The sequence below is a fragment of the Zeus faber genome (assembly GCF_960531495.2).
Source record: "Zeus faber genome assembly, chromosome: 5".
Classification (NCBI taxonomy): domain Eukaryota; kingdom Metazoa; phylum Chordata; class Actinopteri; order Zeiformes; family Zeidae; genus Zeus; species Zeus faber.
The window spans coordinates 23295480-23315905 of NC_137192.1; the positions used below are offsets into that span (position 1 = coordinate 23295480).

The window sequence follows — 20426 nt, forward strand, 5'->3', positions numbered from 1 at the left end:
CACTTTTTAATGACGTGTGAAAAAAATCCAGAAACTATTCCTCAACGTCCGGATGCTTGATTGAGTAACTTGTTAACACGGTCATTTTCATTCTCTGCAGTCGAGTACAATCAACCCTCGCCCGCCTCCCCCCTCATCCGTCCCCCCCCCCCCCCCCCTTTCCCCAGTTGGGGCTGGTCGCTGGGATTCCTTGCGGATCACTGCCTCTCCCCCCTCTTTATTCTCCATTCTGCCCCCACCCAGACACCTGGCCGCTGCGCCCCCCCCTTCCTCCCCCGCTTCGGACCCTCATTAATCTGTGCTGATATTGATGGGAGATGAACACCCCCCTCCCCACCCAACCTCCCCCTGAATCCCCCCATGTGAATACCCCAGCTTCCGCACACTGGCCTGATTTGCATGGCAAAACAAGACTCTTCTCTTCTTCCGTCGCCTATCTATCTATCTATCTATCTATCTATCTATCTATCTATCTATCTATCTATCTATCTATCTATCTATCTATCTATCTATCTATCTATCTATGTCATTGCAGTTCACTTTTTCACCTGTTGATAAAATTAGCTTAAGATTACTTATTAAAAAAGGGAAAAAAAAATACTTGAAAAAGATGGGCAACCAGCAGACGCACTCGCACACACACGCAGGCAAAAAGACCCACATTGACGTTCTCTCCCCGAGGATCTCTCTGGACATCAGAAGGAGTGTTTTTATTGCTGCGGCCGGCTGTTGCTCAGCCTCACCGTCTCCCCGGCATTTTTCACTTAGAATGTCGCACGGAAAAAGCTCTTGTGGAAATCCCCCTTTTTTTTTCAGAGTCTGACTGCAAGCCCAAAAATGACTGCTATGGGGGGAAAACAAACTGCACAAGAGACGAAGTGAGCTGCTGTCTCACAAGATCATAAGATGGAACTTATACATGTGCATGATTTAAAAAAAATGGGGGTGGTGCAATATCTTGAGAATTAGATTTGGAGTTACACCGGGAGCGGTCGGAGCAACCCTGTAACTATTGTGCTTTTTTTGTTTTTCATTTGTTTTTCCCCTCTGATAGTCGGTTCCCACGGTGAGCGTCCTCTGGATCCCAGAGAACAGAGTTCCACCCTCGTACTGTGGGCCCTCTCCGTCTAGTTACCATAGAAACTGGCCGGTGACACCATCTTGTTTGGACTTAGGCAGAGATCGGCTCTCGTTACACCACTTAAATTTTCACCTGTAATGATACTTTATGTTGTATCATTTAAGTTTGGCACTTACATTTGGTACATTTTCTTTTCTTGAATTCATTTTTGTATTTTATTTTTCTCCCGAACCCGTGATTGAGAATGTCTGAAACATGATGAAACAGAAACACATCATGAGTTAGTTTATAAGGAACTATTATCTTTCCCAATCTTTTTCCATCACAAAACCGCGCAAACCTTTAAACTTAAAACGGCATGTTTTTGTAGCCTGAAGTAAAAAAGACTGAGTTCGGAAAACCCAAATCAAATGGGGTTTTGCGACTAGAATCGCTGAGTTGTTGATTTAAGACGAGTCAGCTCGAATTAACATCAAAAGATTATTGCAAAAAGGTTAAGGAAATAAATTGTGCTGCCAAAAATAAAAATGTCCTTGTTCATTGAACAATACAATTTAATCAGTCTGTTGTGTATGTTTTTTTTGACCCCATATATATATATATATTCTGTTTAAATTAAATAGCACTATAGACCCAAATGATAAACTGAAACATTTAATTTCTGTATTAGACTTTGATCCGTGAAATATTTTTGTCATGCACATTAGATGTTCCACTGAATAGTTGATGGCAATTGACATTATGTGTAAAATGTCAATACATGAGTAAAGAATTATATTGTGAGCCGTCTCATCAACGTCAGATTGAATTGTATCGTGACCCTTTTGTATTGAAATCATATCCAATCACGAGAGCCTGCCTAGTGCTCTGCCCTAATAAGTCCCTTTCACATACCTCGTATACGACCTAAAGCCGGCGTTCGTTTTTATAGTGTGCCCCCGCCCCTTTTGCCCGCTGTGACCGCTGCTGTTACGACCCACAGTCTTTATTCTGAGCTCACCTGTCTCTGTGTTGAAATACGCTGGAGGTACGCTGACCCCTCCCGCCCCCGTCCCTTCAGGAATGGGCCCTATAAACTCCGCTGCAGATGGAGGTCCAGAGTTCCCCCCGTTCTTTTACAGCGGCCCACCTCGAAAAGCGGCGCGGCTTTGATCTATGTCACGAGTAAACACCGTGATGAGAGTTTAAACCCAAGGTCGGGGCTGACGCTGAAAAACACTCAAAACACTAGAGCTCTTTTTGAGCCGTTTGGGGGAGATAAGGGGAACAAAGCGTCCTGTCCGGATAAGTGACTGTAACGAACCGCAGTACCAACAGATGGATGGTCGCTGTTATAAAGAGAAGGAGCACTGTGGCTTCAACAAAGAACGACAGGAACCACATGGCAGGTCTGAAGTCTGGCCAGGCACTGTACACCTCACAGGCTGTAAAGCAGCGGTGGCCCAACCCTCGGCCCGGGGGCCACATGCGGCCTCGTAGAATACCCACGCGGTGCGGCCCACCAGCGCATCATGAAGGAATTATGTTTTTTTTATAGGTAATAATAATAATGGTGATGCATTGTATTTATGAAGCCCTTTTCTCAGAACTCCAAGCACTCAAGTCAAGTCAAGTAAAAACAGATCATGAGAACAAACCCAGTTAGAGGTCAACAACCAAATCTAAAACAATGACAATTTATCCAAGCAAGTAAAAGCAGGCCGGGCAGGCCTACACAAGTAAAAACAGATCAGGAAGGTCAAGAATTTAGTATAAAAAAATATAAGTATCAAAGAACACTTTGCTACAATCCTTTGATATGTCTATCCAAATTTTACTTAGAAATTGTATACATTACAAATGTGTGTATGTATGTATCTATGTATCTATGTGTGTGTATATGTATGTACGTGTGTGTGTGTGTGTGTGTGTGTGTGTGTGTGTATATATATATATATATATATATATATATATATATATATATATATATATATATATACAGTATATTTATATATATATTAATGTGTGTGTGTGTGTGTGTGTGTGTGTGTGTGTGTGTGTGTGTGTGTGTGTGTATATATATATGTATATGTATATATCAAAGGAAATCTCTATTATTTAGTTTGACCTAAACCTTATTTTTTGATTATTGGGTGACAAATGTTTTAAATTCATCTGGTATCAAGAGACTAGCTTCACCCAACTGCAGCGATTGGAAAAATAAGGGTTAGGTCAAAAAGATACCGCAAAAAAGTTTTCCTTTAAATAGCTACTCATTGTGGTCCCGGGTTTTTCAACAACAGCTAGTTTCTTTGTTTCCATTTCCCCTCTGTGGCTACTGTTACATAACTTCACCCCGGACACCTTGCTATTTGGACTCCAGTGCGCTCCGAGTTGAGGTCTTTGATTCCGATACGCTTGTAGCCATTTGGACTCTAGATCTCTTCCAGTTAATACCTTTTGGATTCCTGCTGTATACGCTCGTAGCTATTTGGAATCCAAAAACTCTTCCAGTGAATGCTTTTGATTCCCATTCCATTTCTAAGAGCAAGGCCCACTTGAACTCGTTGTTGAGGCTCCGCTGTGGAAAAGTCAAACTGCGAGGGATTCACAGCTCCAAGTTGAGTGATGAAGGCCACGTGTTGCACACTCCTGCTCGGCAGACGGGCTCTCGGGTCGGGGGAAAGGGGCCTGGAGGTTATTTTTCTGACTCTTGGCATTTAGCATATGGTAACGCTCAGCTCTCCTTCCTTGGCTCCACGTTCTCTTTCTGTCCTCCGTCCGTCTTCCTCACATCATCCTGCATTCCTCAGTGCATCCCACCACTTCTTCATCAATCTCTATTTTACTGTCTTCAGTCCTGTATACCTACATTTCCTCACCTCTCTCTCTCTGTTTATCCTTCCCTACCTTTCACTCTCTCCTCTCCTCTCTACTAATATCCCCATTCTCAATTCAATTCAGATTTGCTTTATGGGCGTGATAAGAACTCCTAAATTTGCCAAGCGTTACATGGCGTTTATATTACAGTAGAATAAGACAATTATAGACAAGATAACACAGTTATATTACACATAACATGTAGTGAAGTAAAGCCAATAAAACAATAATGAATTTCATGAATAATTATACAATAATAATATAAACATGAATGACAACAATGATAATAATAATAATACTTATAATTATAATAAACTGAATGAAAAGACATTGTAAAATGGACAAATATTTCAAAATTTTCTCTCTCTCTTTCCCACCCCCCCCCTCTCTCTCTGTCTCTCTCTCCCTCTCTGTTCTTCTTCACCGCTGACCTGCACTTCACTCGGTGTTAGCTCCGGTTTTACTAACATCTTAAAGGTGCCTTTCACGATACACTCTCTTTATTGTGCTGAGCGTCTAGTGATTAAGAGGATGTTGATTGTGGGGGCTTTATGGTGGCGGGTGGGGGTTGATATTTGGGTTAGGCAGAGAGCCCCGTCCTGGCTGTGTGTGTCTGGATGATTGGATGGAGTAATGGTCCCAGCAGTGCAGCCAGGAAGGCACATGGACGTGGGACTGCCTCCCAATGCCTGTGCCTCTGCGCATTTATAGACCTCCAGGGTTGCATGACCCGCCATAACTCTTTCAAAGCCAGGGGGAAGGAGGGAGGGAGAGAGTGGGTGAGAGAGAGAGAGAGAGAGACCACCACCAAGAAGGTGAACAGATCCCCACCTCCCTCCCTCTTGTCCCCTTCCCTCCATCTCCCTCTCTCTCTCCCTCTCTTGGAGATATGCGAGTTCCCTTGGAGAAGGAGGGGGTGAGGAACGGGACAGGATGGGGGGGGGGGGGTCTAGCGGGGGAGCCACGGTGGTACCGGTGGTAAAATGGTCATGGCTATTAGGAAGAACACGCGCCTCCTCTTCGGGTCAGGGAGTATAAGAGACGAAATGCCGCCGATGCTTGCAGCGGAGTCGTTTTTCCGAGAGGGAGGGTTGACAGAGACCAGGAGTATTCATGAAACAGGGAGGTGGAGGTAATTGACAGATAATAGGAGTAGAGAGAGGGAGAGAGGGGGAGGTAGAGATGAGGTAAGGAGGGTTTGAAACGGGACCAGTCGCGGTGTGCTGCCAAGTGGAGAATTAATCACAACGGCTGCCTTAGCGTTGATGCAGGAGAGTGTGCACGTCAACTCACGCACACACACACACACACACACACACACACACACACACACACACACACACACACACACACACACACACACACACACACACACACACACACACACACACACACACACACACACACACACGCCCGCTCACGCTCACACTCATAATCACATGTTACGGCACCCAGAGCACACTCCCAGCACCCACACCCAGTCTCCCATCCGTCTCATGATAACACCGCATCACCTGCATGGGGCTCTATTATCCGCCAAGTTCCTGAATCACAGACACCACCACGTCTCTTTTCTTTTCCACACCCACCTCATCACTTTTTAAAGCTTATGTATGATTCAAGCGCTTGTGTCTCAAGTGTTAATGCCCTCCTGAGCATCGAGCCAGCCAGAAAGTGAGGGAAGTACTGAGGCTAAGTACGCCGCCGCCATTGATTAACTAGACAGTGGGTGGGTGGGGAGGTAGGGAGGTGGTTGTCCATGCGGGGGGGGGGCACACCGCTGAGGACTTTCTTGGCAGACAGTCGGCATCGACCGGCAGCCGATCGACTCGCCCAGTTTGACCCTGTGCTTCTGTGGCTCGCGTCGATGCTGCCGTTCAAATTCCTGCCCGTGACACGTGGACGGGATGATCTTCACCTGGACGCTGAAGATAAGCCATTTTTAATATAATGTGAAACGTTGCAGCGGCCCTCAATGTGGGCCCCGAAATGGTGGATGGAGCCTGAGCTTCTCTTTGACTGCATCTGGTTAAGCAACATGGTCAATTTTCAGAGGAATGTAGAATGAAAAGTGTCAAACCTACCTTTCAGCTGCAGTTTTAATTGTTTTAATTGTATGGTGCATTTTCTGTAAAAAAAAAAATATATATAAAAAAAATAAAAAATTCAATTTCCGTGAGGGTTTATTAAAAAAAAAAGTGTTTGTCCTTGCTTCTCCTTGCAAAGACCTTGCTTGCTTGCAACTGTAAACGATGAAACCAAATTAAATTCATTGACTGAAACCTTAACTTACATATGATACCACTCACTGCAAACCACGCCCAGTCTTTTTGTGCAGATTACATCTGATGGAGCAGAGTTGTGTAAAACAGGATGACAAGGCGCAGTCAAAATGCTGTTTCTTCCATTTTAAAATTTGAAGGGGGGTGGGGGTCAACGTGGCCGAAGAAGGGTTGTGTTTGTCTTTGGTCGACACTGCAAATTCCGCATGTCACAGTTCACCAAAATCGACAAAATTGGCTTTGCTTCAGTAACCCATTGAAATGAATGAAATTTGATTTGACACGTCGCTATTAAAGAACATACCGGAGCCTCATTCCTTTATTTTTATGGATGCCCTTGTGGTGAAGCTTCTTCCCGGCGAAAGACAAGCACAGCTGCTGCTAAATTCTTAACTTGGACATGCAAACGCACATATGAGATTTCAAGCAGCGGGGTGCACAGACTCTTTTTGATCTTCTTTTGAACGTGGTAGAAAGAAAGATATGTGGTGGTGGGGGGGGGGGGGGGGGGGGTATATATATGATCATGGCTCGGAGAGTAATTTATTAATACCTTCAAAGGCTCTTCACACTGAAGTACAATCGTTTTGGTTCCATGTATCTTCACACTTTCATTGGCCCTTTGTCAGACACTGCAATGCATCTTATGCATTTTGGCTCATGAGCCTGAGTGTGAGTGAGTGTGTGTGTGTGTGTGTGTGTGTGTGTGTGTGTGTGTGTGTGTGGAATGAGTTGTGCCCTTCAACTGGTAACAATTAGAATGAATGATGGCTCTGAATGACGTCGCGTCACATTATTCAAAGGTTAACTATGATACAGATAATTATTATAATATTTTATCATTATAATAAATGATATTGTAATCTATTATTGCACATTTTTTTTGTTTATTTTTGTTTTCTTTCAATGTGCTAGGTCTTGCCTACAATCTCAATGTCGATTTAACATTTTGACCGTAACAACCCCTACACAACATTTCAGTCTCAAAATACAATTATGCCCACAGAGATCTTGGCGAATAAACAGTGGATCTTCAATAAAAAGTAGAGAACAGTAAACTCTGGTTTCATATGCCAACAGCTGGAGCACCTTCCCCCCCCCCCCCGACAGCCCTAGTTCAGTAACATTACACCCGTTGGAAAAGTGAGTATTACTCAAGTGAAAACTACTAGAATATACATAGAATACATTAGACACAATATTGAGGAAGAACAGAAGGTACTTGTACTTTAGTCCAGATTTATAGACCTTTTCAGCCTCTTTCCACTTGGGCTTTCTGTTAATTCCATTACGGTGATAATCATTTCCAACGTGCCATTTCATTCCCCGGTTCCTTGAGGGATCCGTGTTGATCACACACACTGATGAACAGCCTGAGTCAGTGTCTCGGTGAGGAGGAGTGACTCCTCATTTATTTCGCTTTCATGAAACATTTACGGCTCCAGATGAGTCACATTCATCATTAAACACGGGGAAGTCAAAGGCCCCTATTTAGTCTCGGCTTCGACTCGTGACCCAGAAACTGAAGGCAAGTCATGCAGGAGATTTGGCGGAACGTAACTTACTCAAGTGCTATGTGGGCGACGACATACAAGGTTTGTTGCCCAAGGGCAACGCTGCGGTGGTTCTTTACACTTATTTACCTGAGTTGAGTGTTCACAGATCCTTGGAGAAGTCAACAGCGTGTCAGATAAATGTAAAGCACCACATATTTTCAGTCGAACAACATTTCATCACACGTTTTCTGACCTTCAGTCCAAATTTAATCACGTGTTGGACCCAACATGGTGTGCTACTGGTGTGCTACAAAAAAAAGCAGAGCGTGACTTAAAATATTCATGGATTTAATAACAGGCAAAGGTGAAAGATGAAAAGACAAAGATGAGATGATTCAAAAATGTTTTTTTTTTTTTATGCAGCCAAATCCAAGAGTAGTTTGTGTAGTTTTACATATGGTGTTTATAAATATTTAATTATATTTTTACATATTTTCTTTTTATATAGATTGTGTGTGTGTGTGTGTGTGTGTGTGTGTGTGTGTGTGTGTGTGTGTGTGTGTGTGTGTGTGTGTGTGTGTGTGTGTGTGTGTGTGTGTGTGTGTGTGTGTGTATATATATATTATCTGTGCGTGTGTAATAGATATTTTAACTAGCCCTTAGTATGAGTCTGATTTATATCTGGTGCTTTTGTGAACTGTTAGAACAATAATTAGTCGATTGTGAATAATTAAACACCTTTTAATAATACAACACTGTTTTATGAATGACCAATTCTTAATCACCGTAATGTCAGGAGGCCGGAAGCTTCTTATCTCTCACATTTCAATCTCATGAATATTGCAGGTCAGGCAGACTGCTGTGGGACACGGCGGGGTGTTGTAGAACAAGCTTTACTTTTCTGACGGGCAGGAAACGCTCCGCAACTGGCGTCCCACCGTGGTACATCGCTGCTCCGGCCTTCACAGAGATATAGTTCTGAGAGACAACTGTTTGTTTTACTTTATTTATTATCCTTGTTTGAGTTTCGCGTCCGGGCATCTGCTCTGCTCATCACTCCCGGCGAGGTGTACGGCAAACAGAGGCACCGCATGGGCTAGAAATAAGTGATGAGCTTGAGTCCCCCCCCCCCCCCCATTGCATCGACGAGTAGAGCCCATATAAGGGCGTGGAAGCGTGTGGCGCTGTCAAGTTGTCTGACAGAACTAGCTCCATAAGCTACACATCATTTTATGTACCAGCATCTGATGTTGCACTAGATCAGCACAAAATGACCCCATATAATATGTCAGCACAGTAGTAGAGCCTGTGAGGAATAAATATTTGACATACTGTATATACAGTGTGATGCTAACTCTGAAGTGGTTACTCTTTGTGTAATTTCTCAACAGTAAAAAATGAATACATGAAAAAGTTTAAGTGGCTATACAACAAGGTGAAGGTGACTTTTAGACAGCAAGAAAACATTTATTGATGTTATATACAAAGAAATTATTTAAGAAATATTTACAAAAAAAAGGACAAATAAAAATTGGGGTGAAGTAATAAATGCTGTATAACTTTACCCAAATTTTATAAATGTAATAATTTAATAGTAAAGATGGTAGGGCTGGGTATTGGGCAGGATCTCGTGTTTCAAATTGCTTTCATTTCAGGGGGTCATAATTCCATTTTGATTTGTTATACTTAAGGTCATGTTATACATAATGACAATGGCTTCCAAATTTTCAAAATACCTTCTGATGAAAAATAATCCACGCAACAAATTCAGTCAGTGGTAGTTGATTTAAATGGAATTGGTGGCGTACCTTTCAAGCAAAGTATCAATATTACAACTTTCAAATCAATTGAAATGTTGTGAAAGTCCACTTTCTACACCCTACACCAGGTTGTTAAGTGGCGAACTCAGGTCAACAGGTGATCAGTATCAGCAAACCCCAAATGATAAAGATCTGGTCCTATACTGGGCCGGAATTTACAACTGCTGTTAAAATGGACCTTTAAAAGGTTGTAGCGCAGACTGTAAAGCAGATTTGTTTGGCAGGATTTAATGACTTGTCTCTCTCACTCAGTGGTTAATGTATAGGGATATAGCCGGGCCAGATATCAAACAGAGGGTGGATCCTTTTATCAGCCAAACAAGGACAGGCTGTCGTAATAAAACAAGAGGTACCCATTACTCTCCGTCTCGCTCGCTCCCCTCCATATATATATTTTCTTTCAAACACACACAAACAAACCAGCACACATACACTCACTCTTTTACACTCCCAGGCACTGAGGCACACGGTTCTAACCAAATTGAAGTGGAATTTGCTTTTTCTTTTCACTTGTTAGGGTTTAGAAAGGCCGGAGGGCGCCAGCCTTCACTCAATTTGATGTGAATTATTCTCATCAGCATTAAAGCCTTTATTTTTTCCTTGTACCAGTCCTTCACCGCCTCACACTTGATCTCACAGCTAAGCTACACCCTGTCAGAGCCGCCAATCAAAAGCGTTGCCATGGAAATGTCAAATACAAATTGCGAGGAGCCGGGGAAACGGGACATTTTGTGCCGTTGTGCCTCTGACTCCTAAGAGTTTTCCCTGGCTCCGAGGAGACCACGTTTCCCCTCCAAGCCATCGCTGGGGTATCATGTTCGCACCAGTCCTAGGAAACTAATTTCTGTTTAAACCTGCGTAACTAGATTAGGAAAAGAGCGAGAGTGAGCGAGCGAAAGAGAAATCTGTTATGCAAAACCTGCGATCAAACATCCGTGAAATAAAGGGGTTGTTCTCGTTCTTGCATGGGCTCTTTTTTTTACATTTTTTTAATTACCTTTTCCCCTCCGAATGGCTTTTGGGCGAAGCATAGGAGCCTGCCAATGATTATTTCCGTCAAGTCAATTAGTAATGATGTCTGAAAAGCTGTCACTTTGATGTGTAGTCATTTGTGCGTTTCCGCCCAACTTCGCTGCAGGTATTTCAACCACTGTGGTAGCTGGGAACGTCAGCGGGCTCGCAGCTAAGCCGACTGGATGGATGGATGGCTGTCATTCCTCTTTTTTCATTTGCAAATCCAACGTATGTTCTGTTGGGCTGCCGCTTATAAAGTTGTGGGACTGGATTTTATAGAATTTTCCAGTGAGGAAAAATAGAATTTGCTCATCTGTTAAACTGGTCTCGGCGGGTTCACAGGGTTTCGCGAAATATGGAAAGCATACGTATAAATCTCCGAGCCCACGTTATTAGCCAGATTTCTTTCACACAGAACACAGTGTGATTGCCCAGGTGACCGTTCCCTCTCTCAATTTACTCTTCAGATTGATGTGTCTCCGTTCACAGTGGAGCACTTCAGCTCTGTGAAATATGGTGTCACTCAGAACTAAGTACATTTTAATGGCCAGTGGAACTGTGCGCTAACGATGCACCTACAGGTGCGGCTAATCGAAATAACACATCTTCCTGACACGCCAAAAGAAAACCTATACTCCTCTGTGATTGGCATGCCCACGTGGGTGCTGTTACCCTCAGCGGAAGTCAGGCGGTGACGGTCTTTCTGAAAAATAACTTAGGCCTAGTTCATAGATCTCTGGAAGCCTGCTAGCACGGGACGTCATGCGTGCCGTTGCCGGTCGTGGGGCTGGTCGCTCAGTGCTCAGTAAAAGGAAGTTTGGCAAACTTTGCACGATGGAAAGCCAACCCTCCGCCATTGAGGACTGCCTTTACAAAATAGGTGCGGCCTGTCAAATATCGGTTGAAAACATGACCGATCTTGTTACCCGTCGAACAGACGAGCATTGTGTATCCAAAAGCCGTGCCAAAGGGCAATGGGTGCTTTCTCTTTAACGTCATTGTTGCACGGGCATTGCCCAGCACGCCTGGCATCAGCAACGTATGGTATGTATCTTCAGGCTTCATACCTCAAACGAAAAACTCGCCCTGTGGACGTCTGCAGTGGTCAGCGGCATGCGTCACCAAGTATCAGGCCGCAGTCTTTTCATGCTTTCGTGACACCACAGAAATGGCGGGTTAGTAAGTAAATACAGTATTTATTTATATATCACTTTTTGAAGCAAAGCTACAGAGTGCTTTACAAGCAGCTGGGGGGGGGGGGGGGGGGGGGGCGCTAAAAGACAGACATAATTGAAGTGGGGGGGAAAAAGTAAAACTTAAGTAAAGAATAAAAAGTAAAACACAGTGATTTACAAGTTAAAACCAAACTGACAAATGTTAAAGAATAGGACAAAACCACAAAGATGCAGGCTTTATAAAAAAGGCAAACTTATAAAAATGGGTTTTAATAGGGAGTAACTCAAACTTGCGGGGGTCTGTGGGTCTTCCCCCCCAAAAATGTCAATTTCAAAGACTTTAATTCGGTGCATTCTGGAGACTTCTTTGTAAGCAGTATCATTCGACACAAAACCCCTTTAAAAAAAAAAAAACGGTCCGTCAGGATCGGAAAATTCTTCTTTCCGGGATGTCTGACGTTGACATGCGTGTTCTTTATTTTTGAGCTCTCCATTTTTGGCTCGCTGCTAAGACAGGACAGCTCTCTTGAGATGATTGGGAGCCCCAGAGCGTTAGCAGCTGCCTGACAACCACCTAGCCAATCACAACGAAACCGCAAGATACCAGAGAAGGGATCATCGGGAATCTGTAACTTCGGTCGAGCTCAAAAGCTCTCAAAGGATGGTTTTGTCTGAGGGGCGTGTCCCTGTCTGGGCGCCCAGAGAACGAGCCCGCCGTCTTTAACAGATAAAATAGAGCATCGATCTCGTGTATCGACTTTGACACCATCCTGAAGTGGTTTTCTTCTATTAAAATTCAAATCACCATTAGCCTGTCAGCTTCATGCATGGGTTTTGACAACATGAATAAAATAATAAAAAAAAACCATCTGAAATTTCTTGCAAAACCTGCAGAACACCTGGGGAAATCAGAAGTTGGGTTGTTGGCAAGTTGTTCACAATACAATATAATGAACTTCTCCTCTGGATCAATACACTGTTCTTATTCTAATGACAGTGTTAGCCATGTTATTATCATTCCATGAAACCCCTTCTGGTTAGCGAGTACAATCCCCTGGCAGGTTTCATTATCATAACAGTTATACAAAACAGTAGTGTGTCATGGGAGAAACAGCCACACTGTTGTTAGGTCTGGGGTTTTTGGTGCTGAATACATTTTACTCTCACAGACAATAAATACACTGCAATTGACAAGGTTTGTGAATGGTTTATGGTATAATGTCTGCTATCATCTTTTTTTAAATGACTCTGTAATGGAGTGCCCTTAGATAAGCAGTTGAGAGTAGTTGTCCTATCAGGACATGACATGGTTTTTTAAGAGTCATATGTCAAGGACTAGATGTTGCTTCTTCCCCTCTCTGCTTTCTGCCATTACTCCTTGGCCTCGCTGACAAGTTGAGTTATATTGAATGATAACACAGCTCGGCTGTGTACGGATTACGGCCGTACATCCTGCTGGGGGCCCCTGGAAACACCATGCTGTATCATTCTGTCAACAGTCCGGGCTCTGAGAGAGCCCTACGTTCTGTCCGTGTATGTGTGCGGTAGCATATTTCACAGGGCACAATTGTCTGCCAAAATCAACCATCCAACTTCCACCCTGTCTTCTTTCAGTGCCTTGGAAATACGACCACTTGTCTCCTCAGCCTCAGCTCGGTCCACCTCAAATGTCCTCTCCCCGGGCCCCTCCATCACAATCATCACGACCCTAAAACCTTTTCTGTACCCCGGCTTTGACCCTTTGTTCCTATAAATCTCCCTGATAGAGAGATGTCTCACCGGTGACAAATAGCTACATGCAGCACACATACATACTGAAGGCTGCATGCCAAGTGGCTTTTTACTCTTATGGAAAAAAAAAAAAGAGAAGCTTGGATTTTGGGCCAGTGCCACCTCGCCCCAAAGCCCAGTGTTTAATTTCAAACAGGATTAAGAGTTCATTTACCACACAAGGAAACAGTGTTATGCGCCGCTTCTGGGAGCACCACCTTAACGGGCCCTGCTGGTGTTGACAGATGAGTTGAGCTAAGTTGCCGTGGACCGGGGGCACCGTCCTGTTCTTCCCTCTAAACGAAACCGACTGTTATTCTGCCCAACATGCCATACAGTAGCCCTGTCTGTCATTACAGCTATGAATCATACCTCTGCACTGCCGCTGGTTCCCCGAGGGATGTATCATGGCCTCGCCTCTTAATCTAGGCAGATTCTTTTGTTGAGTCCACTATAGGGTTCTGTTTTTAGCACAATGAACAGCTTGATCAGGTTACTCCACAACTGTACGGTCTGCCATAATCCCCGAGCATTTCCCATCGAACGCGACGATACCGAGTACGTGGTGAAATTAAGTTAAATGCTTATGTGCACTTGAGTGGCGGTTAGGTGGAGTTTTACACGCGGCTTGGGTTTTAGCGAGAGAGAGTTCGCCCAGTAACCTGGCATTATCGCAGCACTGTAACGCAGTGTAAGTGGCTTACTTTGATCTTGAATTCAATGCTGAGGGATTTGTTCCGTTGAGAGCGAGAGCTACAATTCTCCTGGTGAGAAAGATAAAAAGAAACCATGCCTTCAAGCTGCAACACGCTGTGTTTTAGAGGTCAATTGCTTTTTTCGAAAATACCCTCATTAAACTGTAGGCCCTTAATATAGCTTGATACAAGATTGTTTTGCCCCATTTTAATTTTTGTGGCGAACGCTTGTATCACATTTTACTAAGCCTTGGGATTCCAAAGTAATCATGTTAAAAATGCAAAGCTGGCCATAGAAATCTTCAGATTCAAGGAGAGAAGGAGGGCGGTTTGTGTACATGCCTGTGCTTGAAAGACGGGAGACGTGCATCCGATTGGAGGGCTGCATCGGTTGCATTCCCCTCCCCCGGGAGCGCACAAAGTATGACTTGGAAGATGTTATTTCAGGGAGCAACATCATTCCTATCGAGGAGCGCTCCCTTCCGTCACTCAAGCTGTAGGGTTTCTGTCTGAGGTCGCTTGCTAATTGGTCATCCATCTCTCGCATCCTGACCTCCATTCCCTCGGGCCACAACCTGGATTTCCACTCAACATGTAGGGGTAGAATGTGCAGGAAACGCGGCGTGGATGCTCATGTGCTGTCCACGTAAGCAATGGTTTGGCATACTGGATAAATACTGCACAGATGCGTGTCGCACAAGCATTCTTTTACTCTATTGTACAATCCCCACCATATTGTCACTTCTGGGAAACATTATTTTCTCTTATTTACAGTTTGTAATAGTATTCGTGCATCTGCTATAGTGAGGAAAACAGTCCTTTTTTCCTTAACTGTGATTTGCTTAGTGAAACTCCCCCGTTTTGGGGCCTGCAGACAGCTGCTGTCTCTAACCTTTTGCTTAAGACACTGCTGCTTTCTTTGGAAAGCTGAGCTGCAGCATCGACCCCCTGTTAGAGAGGCAAAGCGCTGCCCCTCCTTTCTCCCCCATGTCTGTCACTTCAGACAGACTCCTCACTGCAGAGCTTTCTCTGCCTCAGATCAGCGCTAAACTCCCTCCTTAGTGTCAGGAAGTGTTCAGGAAGAACTCGCAGCCCAGTAAGCATTTTTAAGGCTCCCCAGCCGCGTTGCATATTCATTGCCCCCCCCTTAAGACAGGAGGCTGTCGAGTGAAATAACTGAATAAAATAAATAAAGAAGGACTTCCAGTTTTAGTTTTACTCACATTTATTTGGGGACTATCTTTAAACATTTATTGGTCCTTATTTCAAATTTATTTTTGTTTGCTTCTTTGGTTTAACCAATTTGAATTATGATTTTCGCAGAGCAGCTGAACAGTCAGTCATAAGACTAGTTTGTTTTCTGCACCACGGAAGGCTTCCTGAACAGGCGTTGTGTCGAAAATCTCGGACGAAATTTGAATGTAGAGCCATCCATAATTACTGTATGTTCAAAATAAGTGAATTAGTAAATCACAAGAAAACTCAACGTTGACAATGCAAGGATGCATTTGCAATAAAACAAGACACATTATCTAATAACTGCATGGAAATAATACATCTGAGAAAGGTGACCTATCTCTATGGCTTTGGTACTGTCTTGGGTACTGTATTTCTAGCTTGGGTACTATCTTTCTAGCTTGGGTACTATCTTGGGTACTGTCTTTCTGGCGTGGGTACTATCTTTCTGGCTTTGGTACTATACGTTTGGACTATACGTTTGGGGTATTACTACAGATAAGGTGAGAAAGTTGAAAGAAAAAGAGGCTGTAATAGTCAAAAATATGATCTTAAAAAGTGAAGAGCAAGAGAGGGACAAAAATTTGGCCAAAAAAAATTGTTCCATAGCCTCTCACTCACTCACATACATGCACGTGTGCGCATAAACACACACACACACATACACACACACACACACACACACACACACACACACACACACACACACCCACAATGTGTGCAATATCCGTAATTGATTTGAATAACACTGTAAACTTTTTAATAAATACAAGTAAATACAAAGCAATAATTTATCATGTATACCATATTTATCGATACCTAGAACTTATACTGTGCATAGAATCACATTTTGTATATTCTGTATAATTTTATATATTTGACAATTTATGTTTCGTATTTTCCAGCTGTTTGTGTATATTTGGCTATTTTTTATTTTATAAAAATATATACATTTGTTCTATTTTTTTATTTTTCAGACTTTTTAATGCAGATTTTCTGTAGAGAAATGCACAAATCCTCACCGTGACAGAATAATCTAATCCTGATAAGAGAGAGGCAACTCCCCAGATTAAACTGCAACACCTAGAATATTTATGCAAAAATAGTCTTTTCATTGTAGAGATATTGTTGTTGGTGTGGTGTATTTTTAGTAAGAGAGACCATAGCAGTAATCATAGTGAGAGCTGCCTGAGTACTGAAAGCGGAAACGAAAGGGAGCATGGAGTTGGATGGAGGGAAGACAGCATTTTCCTAAAGACAGCTCAGACAGAGCGTCGGGTGTGTGCTTTGTTTCTGTAAGTGCAATAACGCAAGAAGAGATTAGCGCTAAGACCTGGGACTGTTCTCACTTTGTTGGGTGCCAAGCATGGTATGAAGTGGGCTCAATCATCCGTCAATTACTGGGGACCGCACTCAGCTTTTTATCACTGTGGATGGAGGGAGGAAGGGAGGGAGGAAAGAAGGATAGAGCAAGGGCAAGCGAGTAGAAACGGACGAGCAAGACTGAGGTGATGGAGAGAGAAAGAGAGAGGAGGGGAGGCAGAAGACATGATTATAATCTATGACTAAGTGCTTGGCAGTATTCAGAAATATACAAAATCGATATCGTGTTTTCAATGAAAACCTTGATCGATCCTGTTTGATGGATGACAATATTTTGGGGATGAATATTGGTGCTTCCTTATTTATTTATTTATTTATTTATTCCTGTGCCATTTTATTCCATGTCAGCATGCTGGGCATACAACATGGAAAATGTGTATGCCATTGCATCTCGGACAGAGTTAGTCTGCAAGTGCAAGACTATTGGTGCTTCCATCAGATAACTTACATGCAATAAAATTAGCAATGTGTAATTATGACCCAGCAGGTAGAGGCAATGATTAGATATATCACAATATTACCATTACCAAAACCACAGACATCGTCTCATATCACAATATCAATATCATATTGATATGTCAACCAGCCGAACTATGAGTGACGCACAGTATATTATATGATTCAAACTAGCATACACAAAACATTAGTATTATGTTGTCTGAAATCTGTATAACGGCAGCTATAATCATCAAATAAGCCCTACAGTCATATATTAATTGAAAAAATTCTTGGAGCAGATTTGCTTCTTATGTGACAAACACCTTGCGAGTGACGCCATATCTGGGTTGGGGAGCTGGGGACCATTCCTGTTTTCACACCACACTCCCCTGAACCGCCACCGAGGGGGTTCATTATTCTCACTTTACTTCGCCCACTAATTTTCATTATCATTACGGGGGATAATTACCATTTCACTGCCTAACACCCAAGTAGACTGCTTAACTCAGAGTCACACACAAGGTTATCAATAGCTGCGCGCATGCAGCCTCATCTGCCTAATTATACAATTTGGGCTTTGTGATAACTGAATAGGATGTGGAATATGCTATTATCCCTTGCTCATATTGGAGAGACACCGAGATTGGGGGGAAAAAAAGGTCCTGAAATAAACTGACGCATGCCGGGCTGGTTAATTAAAAGCTAGGTCTGTTCCACTGGAATATAAATCAGAGGAAAGTCAGGGCGACGGAACAACTGGAGCTCTCTAAAATACCCGGCGTGCCGGTACAGGAATGGGTTCGCAGTCAGAGTTTAGCCCTAAATCCTACGAGGAAAAGTTGTGGTTGTTCCAACAACAGATTATTTTTCTCGGCGCACTGTATTTTTTTGTCAAAAACATTTGACATTTTACATGGATTCATAATGGGGCCGAAATATTAGACTCTGCTTTCTTTCTCAATTATTTATTTGTAGAAAGTGGTCTCGACTGCCTCATTTTAAAAGAGCCCATTTTAATCCATAATATCAGTTAAATTGCTTAACGTGGCACATCTGAAGGATGTGCGTGTTAGTGCAGTTGTCCACCAGGCCCCTGTGTGCAGCAGGCTTACAGGGAGCGTAGTAGCCGGGTTTGTCGAGGAGCCGGCTAAATCCCTCTCTGGCCTCCAAGAGTTGCAGCTGACGCCAAGCACCTGATGAATGTTCTCTCCATCTGCTGTAGCTCAACAGCGGAGCTCAGTTCTAAAGCAGGCCTAATCAGCGGGCCAAATTCATTATACCTGCCCCCAAAATTACAGAGAGAGAGAGAGAGAGAGAGAGAGAGAGAGGAGGGGCTAATGGCCACGGCCAAGGTAGACTGTGTGAGGACTCCAAAAGAGCGGGTGGGATGGCGAGGGAGAGACGGGGAGATTAAAATACGAGACAAGAGAAAAGAAAGGGTAGAATAAAAGCAGTGGACGACCGCCTGTTGACGTGCGTGACGGACAGCTCGGCGAGGCCGGCGGAATGCCATTTGCTTACCGCAGAGGACCTCATGACAAACAGGACACTCATTCTGTTTGACCCCAATTACAAGAGGTGTTCTCCACCCCCCCGCCCCCCCCAGTTAATCCACAGCGTATAGGGTGGCCCCCTCTTCTAGACCCTGGAGATTTGCTTTTCCACCCTGCCGCTCGGCCCACAAAGCCAAAGGGCTAGGAGCATGTGTCTGCTGAGTAAGATGTATGTGACCTGTTTGAAAGTAACTTTATTGAATATGTGGTAGCAACGACCCATAACGTTAACCTTGAACCACGCTGCGGTCCGGCCGGTCGTCCGTTTTAGCATGCGACACAACGCTCGCCCCACAGGTCGAACCTTCTTCTTGAATTCACTCATCTCAACCCCCTGTTTGTTTGCAAGAAGCGGAAATGTGGTGGTTCTGTATATTTGGGTTTTCGCTCAAGAGCAAGTACAGAACGAGTAAATTGTCACGTCAGTCATCATCGCTATACACGTGAACGTGAAGAAATCACAGATGGGTTGTGCCAGTTGTTCTCAAACTTTTTAAATTTTTTCAGCCGAGTACCTCTTCACTGGCATTGGGAGAAAAAACAATTATATTAACATAAATGATTTACTGTGTGTGCGTTGTTTTTTTTTAAAGTTATATATAACCAATATTTTTTAACACATTTTAGGAGTACGCCCTGCAGTACCCCTGCAGTACCCCTAGGGCTACGAGTACCCCATTTGAGAAACACTGGCTTATGCGGTTCAAAGCTCATTTTGTGTGCAAATATCCATCTATCTGCAAGATCTTTGCATTTGAAGTATTCGGAATATTTTTTTTCCCCTTTGCATATTGGAAAAAGAAAGGTTTATATACAGTACAACGAGAATCGCACGTTAATAAGGAGAATTATCTGGCTGACGTTTAACCGTTGGGTTTCTTTCTGTTTGCCCCCCTGCAGAGATGCTAATGGACTCCACCACGGCCACAGCAGAGCTTGGCTGGACAGTCTACCCAGTGTCTGGAACCAGCGACAACAGCGTACGTTTCCTCATTCCTTATACCATCACTGTAAAATTAGATTAATTGTGGTTGTTACCTTCTTGAATAATATTTCGTTTGTTCTTACAGCAAAAAAAAAACATTATTTTAATAATGGCAGCGATTAAGTGGGTGGTATTCCCCCCTCTCACGTTGGTTGTGGAACCCTTGCTAATGTGTAAATTTGCTCAGTGCCCCGTGATGGATGTATTTCAGTCGGGTGGCTGTATTTTTCTTTCTCACTTCAAGGTTAAAGATCAATTAATGGCTCCGCCAGCCACCCAGAGTGAGCTCAATCCTGACTAATAAAAAGAGGAAAGATGGAAAAAGGAAAAAAAGAAAAAGGGCCCTCCGTTGGCAGACCCAGGAGGAATTTTTAGTTTTTTAAAAGGGAAAATAAATACTGACTGAACAATGTGAGATCTTTGGCTCCAAGCTCCAGTAGGAAGCTGATGAAAAGGGATACTTTCCACTATTTGGCGACATATATTTATAATGAGGTGTTTTGAGATGTGAATTGCTCAAACTTTTTGCTTTCTAGAGAGTTTTTCAGAAACCTATTTTGGTTTTCCCGTCAATAATTCAGTTCTTGTACATTCTCACCTGATATGCCCTTTTTGACCCCAGACAAAGGCTTTAAGAAA

General features: G+C 43.3%; 1 protein-coding gene across 1 annotated transcript in view; it reads left to right on the forward strand.

Moving 5' to 3' along the window:
- ephb2b (eph receptor B2b) overlaps positions 1-20426 on the forward strand; it is a 163736-nt gene that overhangs the window by 35621 nt on the left and 107689 nt on the right. The window contains exon 2 of the mRNA XM_080000916.1: positions 19703-19782. Within this exon, the coding sequence (XP_079857042.1) occupies positions 19703-19782 (80 nt within the window). The remainder of the gene's footprint in view (positions 1-19702; positions 19783-20426) is intronic.